The sequence below is a fragment of the Saimiri boliviensis genome, chromosome 20 (genome assembly GCF_048565385.1).
Source record: "Saimiri boliviensis isolate mSaiBol1 chromosome 20, mSaiBol1.pri, whole genome shotgun sequence".
NCBI lineage: Eukaryota > Metazoa > Chordata > Mammalia > Primates > Cebidae > Saimiri > Saimiri boliviensis.
This window is the reverse complement of record NC_133468.1, coordinates 30,042,458-30,061,754: the sequence shown is the minus strand read 5'-3', so window position 1 is coordinate 30,061,754 and position 19,297 is coordinate 30,042,458. Positions and strand designations below refer to the sequence as shown.

Sequence of the window (19,297 nt, the reverse complement as noted above, 5' to 3'; positions counted from 1 at the left end):
ACAAGCACTGGAGGGTAACAGAGCAAGAAGCAGCCTTCAGTGTGGCCCTTACCTCGATCAGCATTGCCCGTTCTGTTTTCATGACAACCTCGAGCAAAGGCTTCACCAGAGTCTGAGGAGCCGCCGGGATCAGATGAAAAAGGTTTATAATTGCTGAACAAATCTTCATTTCCTGATCAAGAAAACCAGAAATTATAAATAGGTCAATTACTTTTGTGAGTGACAGAGGTCAACGTCACTACAGACCCTACCACACTAACTATATTGGCAAGGCTAGGCAGTGAAGTGAAGGGTTAACACGTAAAAGCCACAACTTACCAGCCTTAGGTTCTAACTGTGCTGTGTCCTAAGGAAACTGACTGCCTGTGGCCTGCGGTATTCCTGTCAATTGTGAGGGGGTGTGGGGGGGTCAACTGTGTACACCTGATGTGATCGTGCTGTTTGCTGTCATGCAAGCTGACAAGTGGTGGAGGTGGCCTTACAGGGCTGCCATGCTCGTCCCCCTCACGGAAGCGGGGATGATTCCACCTGGGGCCAGGACAGCATGGGAATGCCCTACGTTGCCATGGTATCACAAGGTCCTCTCATTACATATGCTAAATTCTAAGGGCACATATGTCTTTTGCCCTCAAAAGCTAGCAAAGGCCAGTGTTTTGGCTCACACCTTTAATTTCAGCAATTTGGGAGGCTGAGGCGGGTGGATCACCTGAGGTCAGGAGTTCAAGACCAGCCTGGCCAACATGGCGAAATCTCATCTCTACTAAAAATACAAAAATTAGCCGGGCGGGGTGGTGTGTACCTGTAGTCCCAGCTACTCTGGAGGCTGAGGCAGGAGAATCACTTGAACCTGGGAGGCAGAGGTTGTAGTAAGCTGAGATCGTGCCACTGCACTCCAACCTGAGTGATAGAGTGAGACCCTGACTCAAAAACAAAAAAACAAAACCCCTAGCAGAGAAAGTTCTTCAAAAAATAAGTAAGTATTTACCCTGGAAACTAAATATTAACAAATATAAACAACTAATTCTGGTACTAAGTATTTAGTAGGAGGTGGCCTGCTGTTGTTCCAGCTTTCCTTCCTCAGTTTCCAGTTTTGCTCCTGTCATTCAAAGGCATTCTACATGGCCACAAGGGAAGGACGTATTCCAATGTGCTGTGCTGCGCCGTGATCCTCGGGTAAGACGGGGATGACCGCACCTGTCAGGAAGGGCCTCACTCTCAGCAGCACCCGACAGACTTCTCCGAATTTTTCTTTACACCAAAAGGCAAAGCAGAAAATGTACGAAATGAGGAAAATGGGCCCTAGAATTCTCTTCCACAGAATCTGCAAGACTTAGGACAGAGTAAGTTCCATCCTGAAATTATAATGTACTAAAATGGCGCTTTTAAACTCTGCTTTTTCACTTTCAAAGCACTGTAACAGAAACCACTTCTTTGGGTCTTCAAAACACCGGCGGGAGGCAGGAATGACAGATGCCATCATCCCCGTTTTACACGAGAGGGAAAGCTCGGGGTGTGTGCAACACTGCATAATGTTGTGAGTGCACCAATGTGTGTGGTGTATGTGTGGTGTGTGTGCAAGAGATATGAAGGGGACTGGGTGGATGAGTAGGGTGAGCTATAAGGTTTTAAATTCAGGGCAGTCAGTAGTGTAAGAGAAACTGTAATTCCTCCCACTTCTAGCAGGTATAATATAGTCTGTGTGAGTTTCCTCTCAGGAGATTGCTATCTATGTGTGTTCAGATGGAGGTTAGGAACGCAAAATCTAATTTAGTCCTAAATATAATTCAGACATTGCAATTCTCACACGAACTTATGAGTCTTGCTTAAAATGTCCTAACAGAAAACATGCTTGGCATCAGACAGTTCACAGCAATGATACTGATACAACTCTGCCACAGACAGACAATACAGGTCACTGCACTCAAGGGCACAACGCACTCTGTCCAGTACAGAACCACGGCACAGCTAACGAGTCACAGCAAAACCAGCAACGACAACGACCCCCTCCTGCAACTCCACTCAAGTTCTCACCTCTACCCCTTCCATGGCAGGCTGAACCAAAACAAAAATTACAGCATGAAAAAAGGCAACAGAAAGGTAAAAAGAAAAGAAAAGAAAAAAGAAAAGAAAAGGTAAACTGTTCTTCATATTGCAAGTCAGAAACTGACTGTTAATAGGTTGTTCTCACCTCAAACTGACAGAATGGAGACAAGGGACATCTCCCGCACTCGGAAATGCTTTCCTGAGGATGGGGAGGAAAATCATCTTTTTTCTATTTATGTTATTTACATAAAAACTTCCCATATACTCAAACACAATAAGGGTTATTGGGGTTAACAAGACAGTAAAGACACAAATTATCAGAAAGCACACAGTAATTAACAAATGCTCAACAGCAAAAAGCACAACTTCACCTTCGAGGTCAAAACACAGCCCTTCTGATAGACAGTGTCTAAGAGTGGACTTCTTCCCTACAGCACATTTTCATAATAGGGCTTCAGGATTCTTGTGAAAGGGGAGAAACTAGAAGACCTTGTTGTATGCAAGCACATTTTAAACAGTCTTTCATAGAGTGAATAATTCAAATGTTATATGAAGAGCTAAGATATTAAAAAATAACAAAAACCTCTTTGCCAGCTATAGTCAGAAGAGGTCCAGGTGGTCTGGGCCATGACAACACCCAACGGACACTGGATTCGTGTAAAGTGAAGCACGGTCTTCCTAAAACTAGCTGTGTGTGAGAGTGTGCATGCACGTGTGTATATGTGCACACGCAGAGAATAGGCATAAAATGTGGTCATGTGTTCTCTCCTGTAAGCTCATGGTTAAAAAGGGAAGCTTCCTAAACAGTGATGGGGCAGAGCTCTGATCACAGGGCTATCCAAAGCTCCAGGGCAGGCTGGGCGCAATAGCTCATGCCAATAATCCCAGCATTTAGGGAGGCCAAGGCAGGTGGATCACCTGTCAGGAGTTCAAGACCAATCTGGCCAAACATAGTGAAACTTTAGTAATTTTTGTACTAAAAATACAAAAATTAGCCAGGCGTGGTGGCAGGTGCCTGTAATTCCCAGTTACTTCAAAGACTGAGACAGGAGACGCTTGAACCCGGGAGGCAGAGGCTGCAGTGAGCTGAGATTGTGCCACTGCACTCGAGCCTGGGTGACAGAGACTCCATCTCAAAAAAAACAAAAAACAAAAAAAACACAAAGCTCCAGGGCAGCTTTTATTTATTTCTTTAGTCAACTATTTAGCATATATTCAATTACAGTGTCTCAATGGAGAAGTGTCCTTTGGGGATTCTGCCAAACAGGAACAAGCTACTTTCCAAGATCTGTTTCCCACCCTATGTAACATCCATAAAATATGCGGCCTGGCCCCAGGTTTAGGCCATGAAACCATGGTCATGTAGGCTGCCTCTGGGCCCCAAAACACCACAGCCTCTGAGTTTCAGACATGCAGCCAACCTGACAGAGCTGGACCCTCCCCGGATATTCAGGTAATAAAATCGCAGGATGATAAAAATGTTCTAGGAAGAGCTCAAGGACTTCCCAGTACCCACGACTCTATCCTCTATACAACTGCGCCCCCACCTCCAAATCATCTGCTGTAAACTTTCATGAAGACTTTTTCTTATTTTATTTTTTCTACTAGGCCATGTTAAGGACTTTATATAAAATCTTTTTTATTCAACTGAAGTTGTTCATCTACCACTAGGTTTTAAAAATGTTTATTCTAGAACTGAGTTTCAGAAAATTAACAGCTTACTATAAAAACAAATATAAAATTTAAAGCAGAAGTACCTAACCGATGAGAGAGGTAGCGAAGCACAGAGATACCTGCCCCTCATTCCAGGAGCCTGGGCTCATTAACATACTCTGCTCTCCTCCATGAAGAGTTCCTGAGTCTTTTCTGCATATATAAATAGCGAACTTTCAAAAGGGTCATGCGTGGCATGTTACTTCTTTAAAAAGTTTAAAATCCTGGCTTAGTTTTGCTTACTTGGCTGTTTAGAAGCAGTAGGAAACAAGACTTACATAAACAAAACACCTTGACACACAATGGTCAAAACAAAGCATAATAAAGCCAGAAAAAAAAAAAATCCAAGTTGGGATGGAACACATCCAGCAAAGGCACACGAGGACAAAAAGCCACGTTAATTATGCCTCTGAAGAACTATGAAGAAGTCCCTAGCAGGAATGCTGCTGTAAAGTTTCACTAGGTGTTAGGAAACGTATGGAAAAGGCAATTCCACTGCGATGACATCAAGTTAAAAACAAAAACTGTAAAAATAAACATATACAAATAATATTAGATTTAAAACAGCAGAAAGCATGCATTCTTAAGAGACAAAGTCTTTAATGACCCACATCAGATAGTTTAAAAGATTTAGCTAAAACGGTTTTCCTTTAAAACCATACAAATGTACTTTGAAGGGCTAGTCAAATGACTGGGCAAACAATTGGGGTGGATGATTCAGACCTTGAACACACATATGCCAGTGTTTATGGGATACCTTCTTACATTGCCCTTAAGGCTTTAGGTCCTAAAAAATCTCTAATTGGTTTTATCAGGCAATAATGATTAAACACATTTACCAACCCCCGTGATGAAAAGCAATGGAAACAATAGCTGAGGAACGCACCACCATGTAAACATCAGCTGCCAAGGACAGGCTAGAAAATACACTGTTTAAAGCAGAGCTAGCAAAATTGAAATACTGACATTCAAGCCCCCCAGAATTCTCAACAGAAAAGTCATATTAAAGTGAACCAAAGGGGAGATTTTAAAGAAACATAAAAAAGGAATGCTTAGCAATTAAGAGAAAGAAAGGCAAAACAGAATACTAATCAAATGTGTTTAACAATTTACAAGGACTAGAATCACATCAAACTAGATTTCTGACCGGCATTTCAATGAAAGCACTGTCCTGGCATTAGCACCGACCCAGTATGGCGGCTGGTGCCCTTCCCAGAAACAAACAAGTCACTCACGTTTCCGTCGCTCCTCTGGCCCCCTTTGTGGGTGATGACCACCACTTCCATCCACTTGCGCAGATGTTGCTGTTGGAAAAATACATTCTGAGTCTCAACTTCTTCACAACAGGTGCATTTCAATTCCAACATATTGTTCCCTGGTGGAAACTCTTATGTAATCATTCATTTCCATCGTGTTTAGTGTGAGAACTACAGGGTTTACATTACTAAAACAGCACAATCGTCTAACTAGTGATGAGAGTAACTGGCATTTGTTCATGTTTCAGAATAACAAGGCTGTCCTTGCCGTGACACAAAAGGCAACGTCCTGACTCCTGGGGTTCCAATACCAGGCCCTGCCAATTTACTTCCATTACTTCCGTTAACTTGCTTCCTAGCCATTCACTGAGGGTTTGGATGTGTCGGCTTCCGCACTGGGTGTCATGGTATAGACATGAAGGGCTGACATCATCCCTGTCCTGATGTCCCTGTTCTTGTGCAGCCCGTGGTCTGCCAGGGAAAAAAGGTAAACACAAAGATGCCGGCTGTGTGGAGCTACAATTATGGTGTTGTAAGAGGAAGGCAGGAACCAGCTTTGGCCGAGAGAAAAGGGGTCAGGGTCCTCCTGCTGAGAATGCAGGAACGCCAGAAGCAGAGGAGCAGAGAGGAGAGGAGTACAAAGGCCCTGACACCAGAGAAGGAATGGCAGCCAGAGTGGCTGGGGAGCAGTAGACACAAGGGGAACCCAACGGAAGGGGCTGGTGAGATAAACATGGACCCCATTTGGTCAGGGACTGTGCAAATGAGTGCCATAGGGCAGCAACTCCTTCTGCAGAGTGAGGGCCACGCTTCAGCAAGAGACTCTGCATTTAAGGGCATGGGAAGAGAGACCCCCAACTTTAGCTTAACCCAGGCAGCTGGTAGCCAAGCTCCAGCCTCTGTGTCCAGCAAAACCAGGCAGACAAATGTCCAGGGCTTAAAGCTAAAACCACAAGAAGAGCATTCAAGAACAGCTGCGTCTTTATTATCCTGCGTTGTTCAAAGCAGTCCTTCAGCACACCCATGTGCTACAGGTACTGCCTGTAGAGGTTTCCATGGTAAAACAGGAATGAGAAATAGTTTGGACACCTAAACACTCTTCTCTAAGACAAGCCTTCCCTGAGCCTTTAACATCCTTATAGTCCACGTCAAACTTCGAGAGGCTGTTTCCCAACCTTACAGAGCCAATGAACTGGTCTTCATGAAACACCAACATCACGCGTAGTCAGTGTTCCAGGGAACGCTGGCATAGAGAAATGCATACGATAATACACTTTTCTCCAAAGCACTCAACTAACAACATTTTACCAACAACATTCCCTGAAGAATGTTAATCACCAGAACATAAATTCATAAGTCCTACACCTTACTAGAATGGCTGCTTACACAAAGACATAAATGAGAGTAACAGAATTAAAGGGGTAGACAACAGCCAGCCAAATCAACATTCTTTTTTTCCCTCAAAGGAATAAACTGACACGAATGGGTACATAAAATTCATCTGGAGTCTGATGAGGAAATACCCCAAACAACCAATCAAATGGCTCATCCATATTTTGTCATGGTGGCTGGGACTGGTGGCTCATGTCTGTAATCTCAGCACTTTGGGGGGCCAAGACAGGTGGATCAATTGAGGTCAGGAGTTTCAGACCAGCTTGGCCAACATGCTGCGACCCTGTCTTTACTAAAAAACACAAAAAAATAAGCCGGGCATGGTGGCGCATGCCTGTAATCCCAGCTACTCAGGAGGCTGAGGTGGGAGGACCACTTGAACCCAAGAGGTGGAGGTTGCAGTGAGCTATGATCACGCCATTGTACTCCAGCTTGGGAGACAGCGCAAGACTCTGTCTCAAAAAAACAAACAGAAAAACCAACTAACCACATATGAGACTTCATAATCATATGTCAAGTAGTTCAATCTTAAGGAAACTGAGTAATATATGCAAAAGAATGAAGTTGGACCCTTATCTAATGCCATATACAAAAATGAACTCAAAATGAATCAAAGACCTAAATGTAAGAACGAAAACTCTAAAACTCTTAAAGATAAATTTTCAGGGTTGTTTCCATGAATGCCCACCCTAAAAGTAAGGTGTCTTAGCTCTTAAAATACTGCTGAAGGCTTAAGCTATTAAACTCAAAGGTTTATGAGGGAAAACAAAAGCTCCAGCAGTGACTGAACTTGGTTCTGAAGAACATGACAAAGTATGGATGAGTGTGTCCCTTACCATGTCCCTGGCAGAGGAAAGCAGACACTGGGTAATTCAGGAAGACCTCAGCCACGAATCATAAAGGCACCGTCAACGTTAAGTCCAGGCTGGACTCAGTCTACGTGGGTGCTAGATGAAAACGTGTGGATGGAAACTCCTCCAGTTTCAACCACTCAGAAAGCAGGAAAGGGAGGAAAAATTCACCTTAATGAACCATTAACACAAAACCTGTGTGATTTATTTTAAGCGGAAAGACCACTGGCCTTGGTCAGAAACTACAGACGTTAAGGCAGTTGTCTTCATACGGCACTAAAAAAAAAATCCTGGCTCACAGCACATTTGAAAGGTTAGACTGGAGATGAAAAATAAACAGACCAGGCCTGGTGGTTCACCTGAAGTCAGAAGTTCAAGACCAACGTGGCCAACAAAATTCCATCACTACTAGAAATACAAAAATTTAGCCAGGCATAATGGCGGGCACCTGTAATCCCAGCTTCTCGGGAGGCTGAGGCAGGACAATCACTTGAACCTGGGGGGCGGAGGCTGCAGTGAGCTGAGACTGCAACACTGCACTCCAGCCTGGGTGACAGAGTGAGACTGTCTCAAAAAAAATTAAATAAACAAACAAACATGCCAAGCACAGTGGCTCACATCTGTAATCCCGGCACTTTGGGAGGCTGATGCAGGTGGATCACTTGAGGTCAGGAGTTCAAGACCAGCCTGGTCAACATGGTGAAACTCCATCTCTTCTAAGAATAAAAAAAATTAGCTGGGCCTGGTGGCAAGCGCCTATAATCCTAGCTACTTGAAAGGCTGAGGTAGGAGAATCACTTGAACCCAGGAGGCAGAGGATGCAGTGAGCTGAGATTGTACTACTGCACTCCAGTCTGGGTGACAAGAGTGAGACTCTGACTCAAAATAAATAAATAAGCAAACAAACAGGCTGGGTACAGTGGCTCAGGTCTGTGATACCAGCACTTTGGGAGGCCAAGGTAGATGGATCGTTTGAGGTCAGGACTTCAAGACCAGCCTGGCCAACATGGTGAAACCCCATCTCCACTAAAAATATTTTAAAAATTAGCTGGGCGTGGTGGCAGGCACCTGTACACTCAGTTACTTGGGAGGCTAAGGCAGCAGAATCACTTGAACCAGGGAGGTAGAGGTTGCAGTGAGCCGAGATCGCACCACTGCACACCAGTCTGGCAATGGAGCCAGACCCTATCTCAAAAATAAAAATAAACCAAAGCTGCTTCAAGCAAGCACGCAAAGGTGGCAAGAAACAACAGATGACTTTTGAAGAGGAGATGTACACAAAAGTGTTAGGACACTTGAACAGATGCACAGAGCTCATGGGCCTCATGTGTGAAAGCATTTCAGCTGTAACACAGGATGTAAGATAAAGTGTTCATAGGATGTGCTTTGATTACGAAGTGATGTAACTTTTTGTATTTATTTTAGCCATTCTTCTAAATATATGCATGGAAACTGATAGGTACATATGCATATTACGTATATTTGGAAGGAGAAATATATTAAGGAGAAAGTCTCAAATTTGGACAATTCACTTCCATATTATACTTTGTTTTTCAATTATAACGTATTATTAGGGCACCATTTACAATTTAAGTATTTGGGTCTTCATTATTTAGGGTATTTGTAGATATGAAGAAACTAGCATATAGATGAGGTAAAAAGCTATATGTCTTTCATATATGAGATATTTCTCAATGTTGCTACGCACTGTGATACACTGAATCACACATAATGTATCCATACCTGTCTCTCCCCTCTCTCTCTCTCTCTTTCTCTCTCTCTTTCCATAATGCAATCTCTATATTACCTATCCATCAGTAAATGTAATGCAATCTCTACATTACTTAACCATCAGTAAATATAAACTCCTATTTATAGCTAGGAGAAAGGTATACCAAAAATAAAAAAGTAGCTCCAGTTAAAATTCCAAATGCTTGGCCGGCTGTGGTGCACAGGCCTGTAATCCCAGCACTTCGGGAGGCCAAGGCAGATGGATCACTTGAGGTCAGGAGTTCAAAACCAGCCCAGCCAACATGGTGAAACCCCATCTCAACTAAACAAGACAAAATATGGCTAGGTGTGGTGGTGCACGCCCATAATCCCAGCTACTCAGGAGGCTGAGGCAGGAGAATTGCTTGAACCTGGGAGTTGGAGGCTGCAGCGAGGAGAGATGGTGCTGCCACTGCACTCCAGCAGCCTGGCCAACAGAGCAAGACTCCATTAAAAAAAAAGAAAAATCAAATGGTCAAAGGCTACTTAGGAAAATAAGCAAGAAAAATATATCCATATTTGTAGTGGTGGACCATGAATGCATAAGTTTAGTATTTATAAATCCATTTACCAGAAGCAAAATTGAATGCAAAAGAAAGCTAACAGATGAAATCCTCCGTCTGCTTACATGTCAATTTTAAACACTGTCAAATGGGTTTTTACCTGCATGATTACTTCTCTGGTAATTCTAAAAACCCAAAGGAATTCTGATGTTCTTACCCAAGACTGTATGCAAGAAGACACACTTATCTGTTTTGCAGGAGTGTATACTGGTAAAAATTTCTTTGGAGAGCAATTTGACAAGGTGTTGAAAGATTAAAATGCATATTCTTTTGCTCCAGAAATTCTACCACTAGAATGTACACCACAGATAAACACCTATGAAATTACAAATAGGTTTTTCAATGCATCATGGTATATAATAAAAAGGCTGGGAACAATCTGAATGTTCACCAGTGAGGCCATGGTTAAATAAATGACGGCAAGTCCATGTCATGAGATATTATGTGGCCATAAGGTGGAATACTAATATGAAATGATGGGTGTGAAATGGAAAAAGCAAGGATCATGCATGCATGCATATATATATATATATATATATACACACACACATACATACACACACACACACACACATATATATACACATATATATATTACACCTCCTTTTACAGGAATATATATATATACACACACACACACACATATACATATGTCCTCCTATATATACAAAATGTTTCTAGAAGGATACACAACAAAGTCTTAACCTTGGCTGTCTCAGGGAGGGCACTGGGTAGCTGGAGGACAGGGTGGGAGGGAGGCTCTCTGCAGTATATCTTCTTTCATCTTTTCAATTTTAAGCCATCTGAAGGCATTACTTATTTTATTTTACTTTTTTGAGGCAGGGTCTCGCTCTGTCACCTAGACTGGGGTGCAGTGGTGCCATCTCGGCTCAATGAGACCTTTGCCTCCCATGCTGAGGCTATCCTCCCACCTCAGCCTCCAAACCAAGAAGCTGGGACCACAGGTGGGTACCACTAGGCCTGGCTAATGTTCTTTTTTTTTTGAGATGGAGTTTCATTCTTGTTGCTCAGGTTCAAGTGCAGTGGTGCAGTCTTGGCTCACTGCAACCTCCACCTCTCCAGTTCAAGCGATTCTCCTGCCTCAGCCTCCCTAGCAGCTGGAATTACTGGTGCACGCCACCACATCTGGCTGAGATTTATATTTTTAGTAGACAGGTCTTCCCCATATTGGGCAGTCTGGTCTCAAACTCCTGACTGCAGGTGATCCACCTGGCTCGGCCTCCCAAAGTGCTGGGATTACAGGCATGAGCCACTGTGTCCAGCTGCATTATTTATTTTAAAAATAATTTAATTTTTTTTTAGGTTTATTATAGAGCATTTAAATGCATTTGGCTTACCATCATCTGATCACAAAATTTATCATTGAAGGAATTTGGGAAGAGCCGTGTGACCGAAGTCAGACGATTCACAACATTCAGCGTCAAGCTCCGGTAATCTCCCAGCATCATCAGCAAAGGTCGCATATGTGTGTGAATTTGGTCGACTTCTATGGTGGCACCTTCTAAAAACTATTAAAAAAGAAAAGTTGTAAAGAAAAATAGACAACTGAGAATATGTCATAATAGAACAGAGCTCATATTCAACTTTAGTTGCACGTTTCTGTTCTCCCTTAGGAAAATGGAATTATTAATCATATACTACTTCAGAAATTTATGATGAAATGAGGAAGACTTTACTGTTTTGTATTTTAAAAAATTCAGTATGACTATCAAACAGGTGTAGACTTATTATAGTCTAGTGTGTAATAGCCACATGCCTAAAGTCTTTTAGGCATACACTGTTTATATAGCAATAGAAAGAACTCTTAATGCAGAGCGCACACACACACACGCATACTCACTCTCTCTTTCTCTCTCCCCCCACCTCTCTCTCACTCTCACTCTCTCTCTCTCACCTTTCTCATACAGGCTTCTCCAGCCTCCTGGAGCTCACTATTGGTGGAATTCAGGGCTTTGAAGAGTGCAGCAATGATTTTCTCCCTGGACTGAGGAAGGTAATTGCAGGCAGCAAGTGCATCTTCAGGGAGAAAAATCAAGACAATTCCATTATTAACTAGAAAGAGACTCAAATAATTTTCTTCTCTTTATTATTTGGTAGAGAAGGTATCTTGCTATGTTGCCCAGATTGATCTCCAGCTCCTGGCCTCAAGGGATCCTCCTGCCCTGGCCTCCTCAAGTGCTAGGATGACAGGTGCGAGCGACTGCCCCTGGCTGAATTTTCTTTTCTAAAGGCTCCTACCAACCGACAAAAAATACAAACCACAAACTATTTTTCCTAGGCATTTGGCCTTGAGAAAGACAAAAGAACGCATGGTCTTCCATCCACATGTTGAGTAAAATTTTTTTTTTTTTTTGAGACGGAGTTTCGCCCTTGTTACCCAGGCTGGAGTGCAATGGCGCGATCTCGGCTCACCGCAACCTCCGCCTCCTGGGTTCAGGCAATTCTCCTGCCTCAGCCACCTGAGTAGCTGGGATTACAGGCACGCGCCACCATGCCCAGCTAATTTTTTTGTGTTTTTAGTAGAGACGGGGTTTCACCATGTTGACCAGGATGGTCTCGATCTCTTGACCTCGTGATCCGTCCGCCTCGGCCTCCCAAAGTGCTGGGATTACAGGCTTGAGCCACCGCGCCCGGCCCCATGTTGAGTAAAATCTAAGAGTGAAGTTCAGCCTGCCGGAAAAGCCATGATAAATCTTACACCTCCAGATAAGAAGAAAGGCTTGAGGGGGAAGAAGAGAGACCCTACTGAAACCCCTATCCCAGGATCCCCTCATAGGTTTAGGCCCCAGGGTAGTCCCATTTTAACAAGGTTGACGGCACGGTCTCCTGACCTCTGGTGACAGGTAATGCAAGGGACTGACACACACAGCCCAGCCCTTCTTCACTACCCAGTTTTGAGGGTGAAAGGCTTTAAGACTTTCAAAATGCAAATGTTCTTAGGGAAGGAGACATACCTCAATCCTCTATGTGAGATGTGCGGTGAGAGTTAACATTCATTCTAGCAAAAGGAGCACCCAGAGTGGCTAACGGGAAAGAGGCACAGGAGAGGTCCCCAAAGAAGGGACCCTAAGAGGAGAAGTGAGAAGCTGCCTGTTACCCCGGGTCCCCTTGTTTGCCTTGGCTTGCCCTGTCTGGAACACTCCATCCCCATCCTCTAGCTCAGGTATCATGGTCTGTCTCTCAGCTCTCCACCTCAAACTCAAGGAAGATTCTGGAAATATTTTATTAAGAGCATAAAAATCAACAAAGCAAGAGAGAGTCAACTAAAAAAGTTTGTATTAGTACAAAAGTTTGTATTCACTTCCCCCAAAGAGAAAATGACTGTTTCTATGTCAGGCAGTACAGATCTAGTCTATTTTCCTAAACTTTGTATCATTCCTGCGCTTGACAATGATAACTGAGGTTTCCCAGTGACAGCCTAGAGACTGCAGGATTCACAAATGCCTGAGTCATGAGAAGCCTCTAAGGCTGTTGTGCTCCTTACTATATATACTCTGATTCTGATAGAAATGACACCATATGAATGATACGACAATCTTTTAAACCAGAACGTCTGATTCAACAACGAAGTTTACTGTAAAGCACAAAATGATTTCAGTCCTAACAATACATAGAATTTTATGGTATCTCCTTATACAATTTGATAAACATACAAAAATAATTTTTTGATCTCATCTTAAAAAGACTACAAAAAGTCATAAAACTTAGACAACAAAAAAAAAAGGCCAGTTTTTTTTTCTTTTCTATAGAGCTCCCCTGTGGTCAGTCTCCTTTCACTTTTATAGCCTGTTGATTTTCATTAACTTACTTAATGCTGCAATTCGTAAAGGTACGAGTGATGGAAGGCTTTTATAGCAGGGCAGCTTTGTTAAAGCTGAATCTTCAGCCTCACACAAATTCAACAGCTGCAAAAGAGAAAAGGATTTCATTTAGCCCATTCTTCCTATGAAGACATAATAACCTTGCAAATAACAGAACACAGCAATCTTCCACACACACTTCAGCACAATTAACAACTGACAAACTAGCTCAAACCCTCAAGAATTTAAGTATCAAAATATGAATGAGCCTCTTTACTCTAAAGCAAAACTCAGTTTACTTCATTAGTGAAAAAAATTCTTAAGACACTTTCTCACCCACTCTGATACCATAATGTTTTTTCCTCTAAACAGAGGGTCACTTTTATCTAACTACAAATCCCACGATGGTGGGGCCATCTCTTCCTGGTTCAGATCAGCCTCCCCAGTGCCTCGGGCCAATATTCAAGAAACAGATGGGTTAGAACTCAAATATTTAAGTGAATACACTTTTTTTCTTTTCAGGCACAGAAAAGCATAAAGCAGGAAGCTGAACATCACTGGGAATTCCACTGGCTATCCTTCCAGACATTTTACCACACAAACAGATATTTCTATATCTAATACCTAAATAAGAGATATGGTGCTCTATCACTATTTCCCCCTTCTCTTTAATTACATCCTGGAAAACTAGTATAGGCTTTTACCGTTTTTTTTTTTTCCCTCCCTTCAAAGATTTCAACCCGGTAAAAGATTTAAAGCACTTTAAAGAAAAAGGGCATACAGTGAAAAGCACTTCAAGCCATCCCATTCCACTGCCCAGAGGAAACCACTATTGCTAGGGCCTTATATAACCTTCAAAAATACTCCCCTCATACATAAGAACACACGTGTATATATGTGCTCAAGTTTGGGGGAGGGCGGGAAGGGAGACGGGGGGGAGAGAGGGAGAGAGAGACAGAGAGAGAGAGAGAGAGAGAGAGAGACAGACAGACAGACAGACAGACAGACAGAGACAGAGAGAGAGACACAACTACAAAACAAAACCCCCACACAGCATCACCTGGAAAGCTTTCAGACAGTGGATTCCCAGGTCTCACCCAAATCAACTGAACCTGAATCTCCAGGGAAAGGACTAGAGTCCATGCTTTTCAAAAGATCCGCACACATTATGATGCAGCCAGGGCACTGAGAGACACAGTTTCATGCCCTCAATACTGCCAGGCTTTGGTCTTAAGAGCAGTGAGGAGTTTTCCATGTAGGTTAAAACACATTTGTCTACATCAGCCAAGGGAAGTTATGCATTTCCTAAACGTCTTGACCTTCTGTCAAGCTTTACAAATGATAAGGTATAAAGATCAGAGCCAGACCATATGATCCTATGACATATGCCCAAGCAAAAACAGGACCATAAAACAGCAAGAGGTAAATTTTCATAATCAGAAATTCAGACAGTGTGGACCTGGAAGAATTTGCTTTCTTCTGTTTTTTGCCACGTTATACTCTAACAATGCTTCTGCATGTATGATTCATGTCCCATACAAATTTTAAATTGTATCTCATCACCAGGCTGTTACTGTATTCTAAGAATTTTGCTTATAATTTGGCAACATCTACAGTTTCGTTCCTGTTTGTCAGTCTAATATCACCCCACACTGGAACATTTACAGTGACAAATATTCATAAGATGCCATCTGCCAGGGTCCGTGTTTGGGTCAAAGAGCAAATCAAGTCCACCAAAAAAATAAAATAAGAACCCACTGGACCGTACAGTGATCAGGAACTGTGCTCTATGTAACAGTCCTGGCTTAAACCCAAGCTCTCCAGCTCACCTGCCCTGTGGCTTTGGGTAATCAGCAAACTCTAAGCCTTCGTTTCCACACATTCAAAATGAGAATGAACAGATCAACCCCTACACTTCAGGGAGTGCTGTCAGAACTAAGGGCATGGCACGTTTCAGTGATTAATGAATGCAATAAACTGGTACTTGTGCTGGGCCAGCTGATATAAGAGTGATTAAAGCAACTGGGTGCAGCTTCATCTTTAAATTCAACCTTGAGGCCCAAAATTCAAGCAAGGTTTCCTGTAGAGAACTCAGAAGACATCTGCGTCTCTGCTGGCCACACCTCCCTTCCGCCCCAGCCCAGACGCAACATACCTGCTCAGGTTGCTGTGCCAGGTGTCAGTGGGTTACCTGTGGGTCCCAGCCCAAGCCTTCTCTGAACGCTGCCTGACCAGTCTTTGCGTACAAAGACAGGCTAGCAGACACACGTCATCACCATCCACACCACTCCACACCACCACCCCCCTACCTCTGTGTAGAACACCTTATGCTCCACCACGTTCAGGTCCATTGTGAAGAGCCTGGGCTGCAACGTGGTACAGAATGTGTTCCCCTCCATCAAGCCAATCTGCGCATTGGCAGGCTGGTGTCGGAGCAGGTGCTTCTTAGGGGGGACCATATCCTGCAGGACCTGGGGAAGCCGAGGAGGCACCACTCACCAGCTGCCCCTTGGGACGCAAACACTTCTTGAAAATTCAAAAGCCATGTGTGAGATCGAAAGTTATTACAGGTATGTTCTAATTAGGGAAGGGGAAATACATTTCATGTGAAAACCTGGGAACTGGAGAGGCATGTAAGTAAGATATGTTAGTTCTTAAAGTTACAGGCTAACCTCTCTTACTTTAATAAGAAAAATAAATCCAAAACAAAAAACAAAACCGTAACAAAACAAGAATAAAACTACCAGACTGTGCCATACAGATTCAGGAAAGCAGTCTTCTAGTCTCTTTATTCTAACAATCGCTGATACAGCTGTAAATGTAAGTATAGTTTTTTGCACAGCTGATGGTAGAGTCAGCCCTCTGTGTCTATAGCTCTACATCAGGTGTCCCCAAACTTTTTACACAGGGGGCCAGTTCACTGTCCCTCAGACCATTGGAGGGCCGCCACATACTGTGCTCCTCTCACTGACCACCAATGAAAGAGGTGCCCCTTCCTCAAGTGCGGCGGGGGGCCGGACAAATGGCCTCAGGGGGCTGCATGCGGCCCGTGGGCTGTAGTTTGGGGACGCCTGCTCTACATCCTCAGATTCTACCAAGCAAGGAGGAAACATACTTGAGGAAAAAAATAAATACAAAATAGTGTAACAAGAAAATACAAATAAACTAATATAGGGTAACAACTGTTTACATAGCATTTACATTGTATTCGGTATTATAAGTAATCTAGAATTAACTGAAAGTATATGGGAGATTGTATTTTTATGTACCCATAAAAATTTAAGGATAGGCACAGTGGCTCACACCTGTATTCCCAACACTTTGAGAGGTTGAGGTGGGAAGACCACTTGATCCCAGGAATTCAAGGCCAGCCTGGGCAACAGAGTGAGACCCCCATCTTTAAAAAAAGTAACTAGCTGAAAAAATTTTTTTAAATTGAAAAAAAGAAAATGACATTTTGGGCAGGATAATTTTCTTAAAGAATTTTAAAAGTTTTTTTTTTTTTTTAAATTAAAAAACTAGCCAGGTGTGGTGGTATGCATCCTTAGTCCCAGCTACTTAGGAGGCTGAGGCAAGAGGATAGCTTGAACCCAGGAGTTCGAGGCTGCAGTGAGCAAGGAATTGCACTACTACACTCCAGCCTGGGCAACAGAGCAAGACTCTGTCTCAAGTAATAAATAAATGAAAATAAAAAAGCATTAAAAAATAAAAAATAAATCAATAAAGTAAATGGAGGATTGCATAGGTTACATGCAAATATCACACCATTTTACATCAGAGAGATCCCCAGATTTTGGTACCCACACAGGGTCCTGGAACAAAGACCAAGACCCAGACCCCCCCAGATAACAACAGACGACTGTACTTTGTGTCACCAACACAAAATTATAAATGGAGTATCAACTCAACTCAAATTAAAAAAAAAATTATCAAAAGTTTTGTTAAAATTATCTCGGTTCTGGTGACAGAAATCTCACCTCTTTATGGGGCTCCATGATCACCGTCACACTCTTCCCAGTCACCTGGGCCAACACCTGCAGTGAATGCATGGCCTGCTTTCTCACAGTGGAGTTTGGAGAGGTGACTTCTCGAACCAAATCATGTGTCACGTGGTGGAAAGACTTTTCCTGGGCGGCCACGATCTCTTCGGCTCTCTCCTCATCTTTTAAAGGCGTTGCGCACCGCATCAGAAGCTGCTCCAGGGTGGTCTTTGCCATGGCGACTGCCCCATTGGAAACCTGCAGGTCAGGGACGCCTTAGAATGAAAACAGGACGATGCCGCCCACTGTGCCCACCGTCTCCTGCACACCCGTCTGCCATAAACAGTGTGTCACTGGGGGTCCATGCCCCTCTCGCCAGCTACTTTAATGAGATGACATCACAACACCCACTTGGTGCTTTAGTCCCTAAGTCTCCTTCTGGTTGGTAATTCCTGTTACTCAGAAAAGAAAGCATGGATCCAGATGTGACCACTGCATTCACCAGATAAGCTGGCAATGCCCACCATGCTCTACTGGTGTGTCATATCTGCATACAGGTTTATTAAGAATGCATCTCCTCTGGAAACTTCTACAGCACATGAGAAGCAGAATTCCCCTTTCCAGATGCACTGTGGTAAATACTCTGGCCTGTAACTGTTCTTTATCAAAGCAAACAGGTATTTAGATACCCACAGAAGGCTGATGGGAGCTCTCAGTTGTCCGTTTAGTAAAAATGCTGAAATGAAATCTGAGTCTCAAAGTCACCACACTGCTAGGAGAGCATATTTGCAGAAAGGTCTTATAATAACTATTCTTTAGGAAACCATCATTTCAGAAACAGCATAGTTAGGTTTGGAACCCCCATCACCTACCTCTCCAGTTAAGTCCATCATGACAAAGAGAAGTGCCTTGAGGAAGGTCTGCTGGTTCTGCAGAACCCAAGTGAGAGGCAGCCGCTCCATGAGAAACTTAATGGACACCACGCCCCCCAGCTTTGCATACCACGCCTGTTCATAACAACATGCACACAGGCGCTCCACGATGTAAGAAAACAGGGGCAGCTGACAGGCCTAGAGAGGAAAATGAACCAACCACAACACGTTACTGCAATTCTTAAGCCACCCTAGAAAGACCACCCTCGGGTACACACACACACCCTCCAAATCAGAAGACACTCCTCAACCCTTCCTCACCCTCTCTTTGGAGCCCAGGATGATACTCGCAACATCAAATATCACAGCTAGGGCCACCTCCCCAATTTTGCAAAGCTCCTTTTCTTCATATGCCATACAAATAGCTATTGCATCAATGAGAACCAAAGGATCCATTCCTTTTGAGCCGTTTTCTTCACTGTGAAACATGGCTGTGCTCGGCTGGCTGCCCACCTGGTAGCAAGGCAGCAAGAAAGGACCTAAATGGAGAGCGAGGGAAGGTACGTGAGAGTTCATTTACATAAACAGTATTGTACCTCAAATTGCAGAACTGCCTGATGTTTTCCCTGACGTTAGAAACGCTATAAAACCACGCACGACGGCTCACGTCTATAATCCCAGCACTTTGGGAGGCCATGGCAGGTGGATCACTGAGGTCAGGAGTTTGAGACTAGCTGAGTTCAACGTGGTGAAATCCCATCTTTACTGAAAATACAAAAATTAGCCAGGTGTGGTGGCAGGTGCCTATAATCCCAGCTACTCAGGAGGCTGAAGTGGGAAAATCACTTGAACCCAGGAGGTGGAGGAGCAGAGATCATGTCACTACATCTAGTCAGGGCGACAGAGTAAGACACTGTCTTAAAAAAAAAAAAAAGCCAGAACTGAGATTTTAAATCAACTTCTGTTAAATTGCAATTATGTATAAATTAAGTGGTCTGATATGCCTTTAGGCTATATTTTTCTGAATGTTTTCCAT

The 19,297-nt window shown here is 43.3% G+C and overlaps 1 protein-coding gene across 13 annotated transcripts in view; it reads right to left on the bottom strand.

The window, feature by feature from the left end:
• Positions 1 to 19,297, bottom strand: part of TRRAP (transformation/transcription domain associated protein) — a 133,079-nt gene that overhangs the window by 64,556 nt on the left and 49,226 nt on the right. For 7 of the 13 annotated variants that reach the window (XM_074390428.1, XM_074390423.1, XM_074390416.1 and 4 more), the window contains exons 24-34: positions 18,583 to 18,800; positions 18,262 to 18,459; positions 17,387 to 17,647; positions 15,719 to 15,880; positions 13,418 to 13,514; positions 11,504 to 11,625; positions 10,947 to 11,117; positions 4,992 to 5,060; positions 2,189 to 2,242; positions 2,032 to 2,052; positions 53 to 172 (exon numbers count right to left, since the gene is read on the bottom strand). In XM_074390428.1, coding sequence (XP_074246529.1) covers positions 53 to 172; positions 2,032 to 2,052; positions 2,189 to 2,242; positions 4,992 to 5,060; positions 10,947 to 11,117; positions 11,504 to 11,625; positions 13,418 to 13,514; positions 15,719 to 15,880; positions 17,387 to 17,647; positions 18,262 to 18,459; positions 18,583 to 18,800 — 1,493 coding nt within the window. The remainder of the gene's footprint in view (positions 1 to 52; positions 173 to 2,031; positions 2,053 to 2,188; positions 2,243 to 4,991; positions 5,061 to 10,946; positions 11,118 to 11,503; positions 11,626 to 13,417; positions 13,515 to 15,718; positions 15,881 to 17,386; positions 17,648 to 18,261; positions 18,460 to 18,582; positions 18,801 to 19,297) is intronic. The other 6 variants (XM_074390424.1, XM_074390426.1, XM_074390427.1 and 3 more) reach the window with 3 other exon arrangements.